The following is an 11,567-nucleotide window of genomic DNA, read 5'->3' as shown; positions in this document are numbered from 1 at the left end:
CCGTACTCGCCGCGCGCGATTAAAAAAAAACACCCCTCCCCTTCACCCCCACCTGAAGGGAGCCGACGGGTGCGCGCACGCGCGCGGCGCCTAAATCCCCATCGCCCCCCCCATCTCGCTCGAGAACAGAGTCACATTGAGGAGCAGCCGCGGGGCATTGTGGGAGAGGAGAGGGGCCGGCCGCAGCCTGTTTCTCCTCCCTCCCCTCCGCCCCTTTCTTCCCCTCCCCTCCCCCTCCCCCCCCCGCGCGCGCGCGTCCTCCGGCCAAGATGTCTGACATGGAGGATGATTTCATGTGCGATGATGAGGAGGACTACGACCTGGTAAGGCTGAGGGGGTGGAGGCGGGCTGCGGCGGGGGAAAGGGAGGCCGGCGCCCGGCGGCGGGGAGAGGCCGAGCTTCCAGGCCGGGAGGGGGTCCTCCGGAGCCTCCTCTCGACTCCCTCAGGGGTGCTTTCCCTCGCCTTCCTTTCAAGTGCAGTGACAAGGCCAGCCTGTTCCCCCCGCCTCAGAGGTGGGGAAGTGGGGCAGGCAGAGGAAGCTCGTGAGTGGGGATAGTTCGAAAGGGGGGGGACACCTACCTTCTCTGTGTCTCATCCTGCCACGACCACCCCCAGCCCAGTCAAAACCTGAGGCTGCAGAAGTAGGCCCCTCCTCAGGCCCAGCCAGAAGTCTGGGCCCCCTGTGGGTTAAAGAACCGTTTCTTTGGATTTGGAAAGTCAGGGACGAAAGCGCTTAGGAGGGCCCTAGTACAGTTTCCCCCCCGCACTCTTAAAATACCTGAACATCGAAGAGGAGGGAGCCAGAATCAGTCCCTTTCGGGTGCTTAGGGGTGATCGCTGTCTCTGCCAGGGTCAGCTCAGAGACGAGGAGGTAAGAAACGGGTTAGCACACAGATGCACTCCGGCTGGGATACATTGCAGTGGGAAACAGGCCTTTTCTGTATAACGCTGGTTACTGCTTCACGTGGTGTTTTTTCTCCTTCACCTCCTGATTTTTTTTTCCTGAGTGTGTGTACACATGTGTGTTTGCAGTAGGAATCGGTCTGTGTTGCTGAAAGGGAACTCTTAAAATTTGAGGCAGTGACTAAGTTTAATAGATGTGATATTGCTGGGTTTTTTTTAAAAAATAATTGTTTTGAAATGTGCCATGCATCTCTTTTAGAGGTATTTGAGTCTGGATATATTGTCTATTGTGTATTCCTTATCATTTGTGTACTTATGATTACACAGAGGAAAACAGTTTTGAAATTTTCATAGAACTGTGTAGTTATTTGCTGCCTGTGCTATGAAGTTCTCCTGTTTTAATATAAAACACGGAATACTGTTAGATTGCCGTCCTATGCATGCTTGGTGGGAATCGATTTCCAAGAAGCCATGCGTAGGATTGAATGAAAAGTCATGCTTCTTCCTTTTAGCAACAGCTTATGTGTAATGTCAGTTTCTACAGCTTCCTCATGTCCATATATCATTTCATTGTGAACTTATTGTTTTCTTATGGCCTTTCCAAAGAACCATTCAAACAGAGAAGAAATTACAAGCATAGCCTTAATCTCAAACTCTTGACTGTTGATGTGTATATTTCTTCTCACATCTATAAACCCTTCAGAACACTGACAGATATGTTATGGGTATATTATAGTATCCTGTACAGGCTCCGCCAAGAGGGATAGAGTGACAGTTATCTTAATGAAGACCCATAGTTCACAAGGTCCAGCTCCTGGCATGTCAAGTTAAAAAGATCTCAGGCAGCACAGCTAGGAAAGGTGCTTGTCTGTAACCTTGGAAGACTGCTGTCAGTCAGCATAGACGACAGTAGATTACGTACACCTTGATGTATGATAGTCACAGGTTTAGCATTATTAGAAATAAGGATTCTGTCAGTTTATAACTTTTTGACAGATATGTAGATATGTAGTGTTTAAAATTGCTATATTTCCCCGCTCCACAACTTTTCTATGCATATTGACTTGATAATGTTCCATTATTTTAATGTTGTATTTTATTTTTGTTTTTAAGTTGTAATAATTCATCTTGTTTTTATTATTGCTTGTAAACCGCTCTGAGCCCGGCCTTGGCTGGGGAGGGCAGGGTATAAATAAAAAATTATTATTATTATTATTATTATTATTATTATTATTATTATTATTGGATGAGAATGGAACACCTTTCCTCCTCTAGAATGCAATATAACCTTTACTTACAGAATTAAGGAATTAATTAAGATACCCAACAACCATGCAGTGCATCAGCATAGATATGGAGCTACTGCAAATTAACATAGTTTCAGTGTAGTTGAACTTTTCCACTTACACAAAATTTTACAAGTGCTTTTTTTCAGAGAGCTGAGCAACCTGCGAGATATTGCTAGACTACAACTCCCATCAACCCTGACTGCTGACCACAGGTTCCTCATCTTTGATCTAAACATGTGTCCATACTTTGCGACACAAGTATCATATTCACTACCCAGATTTGCAGGTTGAGGAGAGTTTTGGGCACAGAATTTTAGTTGGATCAATGAACAATCATTCAAACTAACTTGTAGAGTGCTGGATGGATTATTACATTGTGAATCAAGCAAAGAAAGCAATAGAAGTCTACTATACAGGTCCCTTTATAAATCAGCGTAGGAAACCTGTGCCTCTTCAGATGTTGCCGGAACACAAGCTCACATAAGAATATAAGAAGAGCATGCTAGATCAGTCCTGTTGCCCATTTTATCCAGCATCCTGTTCTCACTATGGCCAACCAGATGCCTGTGGGAAGTCTGCAAGCACAACTCTGCCTACCTGTGATTTCCAGCAACTGGTATTCAGAGACATAATGCCTCAGAGTGTGGAGGTAGAACATAGCCGTTATGACTAGTAGCCATTGATAGCCTTTTCCTCCCTGCATTTGGCTAATCCTCTTTTAAAGCCATCCAAGTTGGTGGCCATCACTGTCTCCTATGGGAGCAAGTTTCATTATTTAACTATGTACAGCATGCTTTGTGGAGGGGGTACCGTTTGTTTTTATTCTTGTTAATGCAGGGTTAACAGCCACTTGCCATGATTGCTAAATAGAACCTTCATGTGCAGAAGCAGTTTGTCCTTGAAAACCAGGTGCTGGGGCAAGCAGGAGACAACTGTCTCTTTAATGTCCTATTTATAAGCTTTCAGAAACATCTGCCTGAGCCTTGGTGGAAACAGTGCTGGACCTTCTGATCCAGCAAGGCAGAAATATTTAGAAGCACACCATGCCTTTAAATAAGCTTCATACCACTGTTTCTTGATACACTCTTTCACACCAGTAGCTCCCCACCCCCATACGTTCATCTATTGTCCGTTTCTTCATAACTTCACCTAGTCCAGGAAAATGCAATCACAGGTAGCTATGCTTGTTCCTGCAAAGTCGCCTCCCTCTCTCCTTGCATTGGAGATAAAAGTTACCGGCAAGAGAGCACCAGTCACTTGTTAGGTAGGTGTAGTAGCAGTGGAAAAGCCCTCCTCACTTTCCCCCTAACACAGCATGAACTGAAAGCATATTGGATAGGGAGAACTAAGCATGTTGCTGGATGGCATTTATTTTTCTTCCATGCAATTGACTTTTCTTGCCATGTTACAATACATGAGGACATAGTTTGGGTGTGTAGATGTTTGCTGTAGGGTCATTATAGTAGATATAATTATTTGTAAGACAGGAATTCAACAGGTTAAGAATCCATTTCTGTTTACTGGTGATGCTGTGATGTACCAAAGGGATATTTGATGCTGTCCTTTTGAAATGGAGGAGGACACTGTTTCTCAGCAGTTGGATTCTGAAATAAGTATTGAACATCAAGTGTGTGTATTTACCCTTAAAAGGTGGAATTTGCATAGTAACAGCTTTGCTTTCCACAGATCAGTGAGCATGCTTTAAGGAAAACTACATTGCAGACGCTTTTAAACAAAGCTATACAAACATTGAGTCATCTTACATATATGATTTTAAAAAGCAATATACTGTACTTCCCAAAACAAACTGACATTCATTGGATAAGACAAAACTTTAAACAAATGATAAAGGAGCTTGTAAAAGCATTGAACAGGAGAATAAATTCTAATGTTAATGTCTGTATCAATCATGACTTGCACAGTTTTGCATAATGTTATCTTCAGAAAAGGGATGAGCTGATGGCTTTTGTTCGTCTGAAATGTAATAGATAGGCATAAATTTAGCCAATGCACATTGGCACTAACTTCAAACCCTTGTTCCTGTAACTCTCCCAGAACACCTACACTTTGCCATCTGCATGCATTCAACTTTGATCTTCATCCCCAACCAAAACCTAGCGCAATACCTAGATGTGTCTGCTCATAAGTAAGTTCCACTGAGTTCAGTGTGGGTGTAGGATTGCAGCCATAGCATGTGAAACTCACCTTGATGCCTCTTTCTCTTTGTTGTCTGAACTTCCGCACTGCCGAAATTGTAATCTCCTTTTCACAGGGATTTTTATGTTTTGCTTCTGTTTCTTTGGAAAGTTCACATACACTTATAGTTCCACATTAATAACTAGTGAAATGCTTGTCGCTACAGGTGTGGGTTGGGGATGTCCATTTCAAGAGAGGGATTATATATTTAAAGAGGTGCCCCACACCTTCCTGCAGAATCCTTGTCACCAATATCTAGACAACTAAGGATGGAGGGACAAGATTTTAACTTTCTGTAATCATTTGTGTAGGTGACACTCTTTTCCCAAGGAAATGAATGTCAATCATGCCACTATAGCAGAAGGTAAAAGGATGCATTCAGAGCCATCACCAGGGTGAGAACTGAACCTGTTCCCCACCCCCGACAACTGTAGCCATTAAGAATTCATCCTCTTTCTATCTGGTTTTCCACTGTGAGAGCAAAATGGTAGATTTAAAAGGCTTTTGGTATGATCCAACAGGGCGGTTACAGCAGGTTAATGGTTAAAGATAACCATACGTTCTGCATATGCATGGCTAAGTTACGTGAAAGCTGACAAGAGAAGATAGATTAGGGAATTTATACCAGAGAACAAGGAAAAGAAAGTGAGGGTGTTCACTCCCAATATTTAGGATATTGTATGTGCACCAGGTATCTCTGTCTCCAATGAACTTGACTACTGCAAGAACAGAATGCCGTAATGTGCAGAGTAAACTGCTACCAGTGAAATGTAATACGTTTTTGCTCTCTGAATATTTTATGCAATTCCTTTTATGTTGTGATTGGACAAGGGGCATGCTGACATTTAAAAAATGCCCAGGTTTATCTCCCTGGCAACACAGCAACAAGTGAGGTTAATGCCATGTGCGTGTGTTGATGACTTGGAGCTACGCTGCATGCTGAGAATGTCTGCCTTTTTCGAGCCATAACTTCACTTACTGTTCTTTTTAAACTTCTCAATCCACCAAACTGTCTTTGTGTGCCTATGCCTTCATGTTCATGGAAATAAAACTTAAGGTTGCCTTCTCAGGCTTACACTTCTAAAGAGAAATACTCTTGTGAACACAAGCACAAATTTGAGGTGGGGTGTGTGCACTTGCCTCAAGGTTTAACCTGATCTATTTCAGAGGTGCTATGTGTCTTACTAGTACAACTGAATTAGATCTGGTAAAAATGAAGCTGTGTTTCTCCCTACCTCACACTCAGTCCTCGGTCACTATGATTCAGAATCTAAAAATGCCTATAGCTTTCCCCCCCCCTCTCTTCACAAATTAGGTTTGTGGGTATAGCAGCCCCTTCAAAGTGAGTTAAGCCAGTTTGTAGACTGATACATCCAGAGGTTTTCATGCAGGTCATCTTTAAAGTTTGGCTTCTTCTTTTTATACTTTGAGCCAGAATTGGAAGCAATTTGCAGGCATGGTTACCTATTTTGAGGGGTTGGAGCCAGCTAAGTTTCAGAATGACAGCTGCAGTAGTTTTCCGGTTGGGTACAATAGAAATTGTAGCGGGAAAAGGAGTGGTAGCGGGGAAAAGAGCATGGATCCCCAGGAACATCTGGGGTGGGGGAATTCACCCCTAGTAAGGACTTTGTTACATCAGAAATTTTTGGTGGGCAGTGGGCTTTTGCCCCCCCCCCCATAGTTTTTTGAGGATATATCTTCAATTCTGGGAGAAAGTGATTTCTCCATGGACTTGCATGGGAAAATGGTGTGGTGGAAAAACAGCTTCTTGCCACACACATAGCAAGGACCGTGTTAACCTAAGCTTGAATGATGGTGATGGGGCTTCTGTGCCCCACTCTCATGGATTTTAGGGGATACATTGGAGCTTTCTTCATTGACTTGCAAGTGGGAGGAAAAAACAAATTTGTAATCGCTTTCCCAAACCTCTGTGATAAAAGAGCACGCTGGGGAATTAATCATGATTAAAACGGTAGACCTGCCCATCAAAATAAAAGATATTCAGCCCTTCTAAAGGGATATTTCCTTAAACAGCTTGATTTCATTTCTCCACAATGTGGTGGAACAACTGTGATGCATTTTTTAGACAGCCAAGGCTGCAAAGTGTCTTGGAAGTTCAAGAAGCCCCAGGAGTGACTGAAGATGCCTTGTTAATGGTGAGATCTGACTCAGAAATGTGAGAATCTTCCCTGAACCAGTCCAGTTTGCCTCGTAATTCAGGGTACACAGCTGGTGCACACTCCCGTTTTGAGGTAGTAACAAAAGATAACCCCCAGTAGTCTCTCAAAGACCAGATACTATTAGTGGTTTGCATTAACATCTTCCAGTTAACAACCATGGGTCTAAAACAGGCATAGGCAAACTCCGCTCCAGATGTTTGGGACTACAATTCCCATCATCCCTGACCACTGGTCCTGTTAGCTAGGGATGATGGGAATTGTAGTCCCAAGCATCTGGAGGACCGGAGTTTGCCTATGCCTGGTCTAAAAGAACTGGAAAAAATGCCTGAGAACTCATTCTGGTCTTTATTGCTTCACCATTTTGCCCATAATTCAAACAGTTATCTGTGGAAGGTAGCTATGTGTTATGATTCAGCATCAACTATAGGATCATGTGTAGGGCTTTTTCCTTTTTTAAGCTAAAGCTGTTACTATTTTTGGCTGAAATTTATTTTGAGTAGATCAAAAGTGTACTAGTAAGGACTGCTGCCCTTGCATCTCAGCATTATGTGTACTTGTGTTTGAAATATATTTTTTTAAAAATGTAAATATAACTCTTCTTAAGTCAAACTATAGCAACATAGGTTGATGTCTGTCCCCCACTCCCCAACCCCCTGTTCTTATCTTATCAACAAATCACTTAGTATTTTTAATGCTTTAACCTGCATTATTGCTTTCCACCCTTTGAACGTAGGAATATTCTGAAGACAGCAACTCTGAACCAAATGTGGATTTGGAGAATCAGTACTATAACTCTAAAGCCCTGAAGGAAGATGACCCCAAAGCAGCACTCAGCAGTTTTCAGAAGGTTTATAGTTTTTTTGTTTCTTTATATTGGTACACATGTTACTGTGTTTTATGATGTTAGCTGCCCTGAGCCTGGCTCCAACTGGGGAGGGCGGGGTACAAATAAAAAAATAGTATTATTCTTATGTTCCAACTAAATGTTTTCCTCCAAGTTTGTAAGAGCTTTCTGATCTATGGTGGCCTGATGCAGCTGTAACTCTGCCCATTAGTCTTGGGACATTCGTCCTCACTTCATTAGCCAATTATGGCTAATGTTTTGCTTTCTAACTCTAGACGTTATCAAACCATAGTATGAAGCAGGTATGCATAATGTGGTCTGGGCTAAGCACTCTTAGCGTCAATGTCAGTGCGGACATAGGCATGGTTCATATGTCATGTTAAACCATAGTTTGGCTTAATGCAGACAAGGAGCATACTCATGCATGCTGCTCAAAAGTTTCCAGGACCCCTCCCCTGCTGCTGCAGTGCCACAGACAGAATAGGCCTAACTTACCATTCTGTCCAAACCCAGGCTTGTGGTTTGTTTTCTTCATTGCTTGGACAATACCACAAGCCAGACTCCTGCTGGTTTCATCCACTTATGCACTACTCTGGTGGTTTCTTGATTATATTTGCTTGTGATACGGCTTTTTAAGTTGTTAAAGACACATTAGTCTCAGAACATAACGCAAGGGAGAAACTAATACATATGCTTTATTTTTGAAATCTCAAGGTCTTTTTAAAATTATTTTTGTTCTATAGCAGAAGGTTGATCAGGATCTTCTAGCAGATCTCTGGGTGGCCCATTCATGTTCTACAGCATATATAAATTCCAGTACAGCCTAACTTGGAATACTCAGTAATAGGTCCAGAATTCTTGAATTCCAATAATGCTTGAAAAGTTGCATTGGATGGGATTTTTACACAACATGGTAAATATGAACCATCACAGAATCAGCAAAATAGTGGGGAAGGAGTGAGTTCTTGATGAAGATTTATCTATGTCTTTGACCATCACCAAGCTATCAAGTAAGACAGCAGTGGGAGTTAGTAGAATGACAACATTGCAAAAGCATTTCCGGACTGCCTTGGTAGATTGTTAAATAGGCTTCAGCATAACTTTTAATGAAATTTACAGATATCTAGAAAAACAATTATCTTTGATTTATGTGGGTTTTTTTTATAGGTTTTGGAGCTTGAAGGTGAAAAGGGAGAATGGGGATTCAAAGCACTAAAACAGATGATAAAAATAAATTTCAAATTGGTAAGCTGTATACTGTTTCTCCTTGCTATTTTTCTGTATTTGAAATGAAACCATATAAGTAGGGCTTCAAGCCAGTTTTATCAAATGGCAGTCTTCCTCCTTTCATTTGCTTACATGTACCCAAAAGGCACTTCATTGCTGATATAACTCCACAAGACTGCTCTATAATGAATAAATTAATAAATGCATATGAGAGATTTCCCAAACCAGTATATTTCTTGTAAAAGTGTCTGTATTTCTTTTTTTTAAGTAAAAACGTTGATGCCCTCTTCAAACTAGAAATAAACTAGTTTTCATATATACTGGCACTACTGCCTATAACAGCGAACCTTATCATTGTAAAAGTAATAATAAAGCTTTATACCTGTGGGTCTTAATGCATTAAACACACATAGAACCTGTTTCCATCTTCCTTAAGTATCCATTAATATCCTGTAGGGAGAAATATCTTGAAGACTGCGTAACAGTAATGTTTGATTTAGCCTTACGTGAATGAGACTTGAACCTTCTTCCCCTCTCCTGCTTGGCAGCAAGAATTAGATTATAAACTTTTGCTTCCCATTTTAACTGCAATTTAGCTTATGTCAGAATGCTAAAGAATGGTTTTACTGAAAAAGCCAACTTCATAAATAATGGTTTTTAATTATCTTGTTTCAATAATCTGTGGTTAAGATTAATCACAGTTTAGTGTTCAGATGTAACATATTGTGGTAAATGGAAATGAACTCCTGTGCTGTTCTCACAACTATAGGTGAGTGGGTGAGGATTGCATGAGTCCAAGGCTTGTGCATGTAATGCTAAACCGAAGTTTAATGTTAGATTGAAACTTTCATAGTGCGGTGGTCACATTTAGAACTTTGAGGGAATGACATAAGGACCACATGCTCTAGTTGCTTCTCTCCACCAGGCCACACATACCCAACAGACAGAAACACACACACACACACCCACACACACACACACACACACACACAATGCCATTCCATGGAGTCTTGGCAAAAGTTGGGTCCAGCAGAATTACTTTGCTTGGTTCTATATGAGTTTACACACACACACACACACACACACACACACACACACACACACACACAGTGCTTTTTGGCACTGCAAAAACATTGATATAAGGCATGGACCCTTCTAGATCTTCAAGATTTTTACATAGGATGACGATAACAAAAACATTAACAAATCACAGAACACACAGGTGACCTATGATTGGATGGTGTTTTTGTGGGAATCCCTTGTACAAAATGTTGAGGATGCAGAGAGATCTCTACCTTGGATCCAGGTTTTTGCAATATGGTAGCACTGGACAGCATCAGATCTGTAATTTTCATAGTTCTGTTCAATGGAGACATGTCATCTGTGATTTGATTATGTTCATGCAGGGAGAGGGAGACCATGAAAAATTGCAGTTTCAGAATGATCCATTTTACTGTGTGCATATGCCTTTTTCTCTCTGTTGACACTTGTAGCACCCCACTGTCTACCCCCGGTCACTCTGTTTTCCTCCTCTCAGATTGCTGCCCTTTCCTTCCTCCCCCACTTGGTCACTCCTCTTTCTGTTTAGCTGCTGTACTAAGTTTTGAAAGCACATAGAATTCAAAGAGTATTGCTTTTACAAGATTCCTCCTCCAACTTCATGTCTTTTCGAGGAAAAGGGTAGCCACCCTCACCACATTTGCAGGTACCAGGGAAAGTTCAAAAGTACTGTTGCACCTGCAGATGCCTCATTGGTAATCCTCCTATATAGTATTTGTATTACGTAAGGTCATTTTCTTCTAAAACATCTACACTAAATCAATCCCACTTTTCCAGCTGTGAGTAATGTGCTCATTCCAAATGTATGCACACTCTGTGGTTTTAAAATTGCACACCTCTAGTTTTGGTACACATGCAGTGTACCAAAAATATACACTTTTGTGTGATTATTTTTGAATGCCACTAGTTAGACTGCTTCTAGTCCTAAATGCTTAGTTGTTTATTTCTCCCTTGCAGACTAACTTTCCTGAAATGATGAACAGATATAAACAACTATTGACATACATACGGAGCGCAGTTACAAGGAATTATTCCGAAAAATCCATCAATTCTATTCTTGATTATATCTCCACTTCCAAGCAGGTTAGATTATCCTTCCTTCCAAATTCTAGGTTTTGCACCTTTTAAAAAAATGAACTTTGAGAATAATTGCACTGTTGCCTCTAGCTACTCTCTCTCTCTCGCGCGCGCGCTATCAGTAAACTAGGTAGGGAGAGCACTGAGTTAGATTTATAATTTAGAACTGCAGATTTGCACTTCTAAATCATAGAGAATGTTTTCGTTGTGAATTTTCATGGACTGAGCACCTGTGTGCAATTTAATGTCACCTAGGGTTTCTCAGGATGTCGTATGAACTGTACTGAACTGACATTGGTGTATCTAGACTGTGCTCAGGATGAGAGAGAGAATATGGGGATTTCAACAGAGCCCTGTCAGCACTCATTGATTCCTTAACAGAAATCAGCAAAAAAACCACCCCACCCTAATCTAATATGTAACAATGCAGTGCTCTTCTCCGCCCATCAGAAACGTGCAGGCTATTTAAAAAATGCTGAAGAATGTTCTTGGAGGGGTTCTGCAGAAGGCCATGAAATCCTTGAGCCTTCCAGCTTTATTGTTGTTGCTCTGTCAGCTATACTTCAACAGGACAGTTCCAAAACACTATCTCAGTTTTAAAACAGTTGGCATCTGCATGTACTAGGTTTTCAAATCCCTGCCTGATTGGGTTTGCTTCTAAAAGTTGGATTGCAGAAGTATTTTGGTTCTGCCATGAGCTCTGTGTGACTTGCTTTCATGGGCCGAGTTTTCTGGGGTCAGGAAGAGCTACCCTAGCCTGTGTCTTTCCAAGACACTTTGAAGAGCTGTCG

General features: G+C 41.5%; 1 protein-coding gene across 2 annotated transcripts in view; it reads left to right on the top strand.

Moving 5' to 3' along the window:
- COPS2 (COP9 signalosome subunit 2) overlaps window positions 1-11,567 on the top strand; it is a 20,487-nt gene continuing 8,920 nt past the window's right edge. The window contains exons 1-4 of one of the 2 annotated variants that reach the window (XM_083712793.1): window positions 1-323; window positions 7,303-7,416; window positions 8,581-8,658; window positions 10,657-10,782. In XM_083712793.1, the coding sequence (XP_083568919.1) occupies window positions 270-323; window positions 7,303-7,416; window positions 8,581-8,658; window positions 10,657-10,782 (372 nt within the window). In that variant the 5' untranslated portion in view covers window positions 1-269. The remainder of the gene's footprint in view (window positions 324-7,302; window positions 7,417-8,580; window positions 8,659-10,656; window positions 10,783-11,567) is intronic. The other variant, XM_083712792.1, reaches the window with a different exon arrangement.

The sequence above is a fragment of the Podarcis gaigeae genome, assembly GCF_964106915.1.
Source record: "Podarcis gaigeae genome assembly, chromosome: 14".
Classification (NCBI taxonomy): Eukaryota; Metazoa; Chordata; class Lepidosauria; order Squamata; family Lacertidae; genus Podarcis; species Podarcis gaigeae.
The sequence above is the reverse complement of the archived record's forward strand: the minus strand, read 5'-3'. Positions and strand labels throughout refer to the sequence as shown.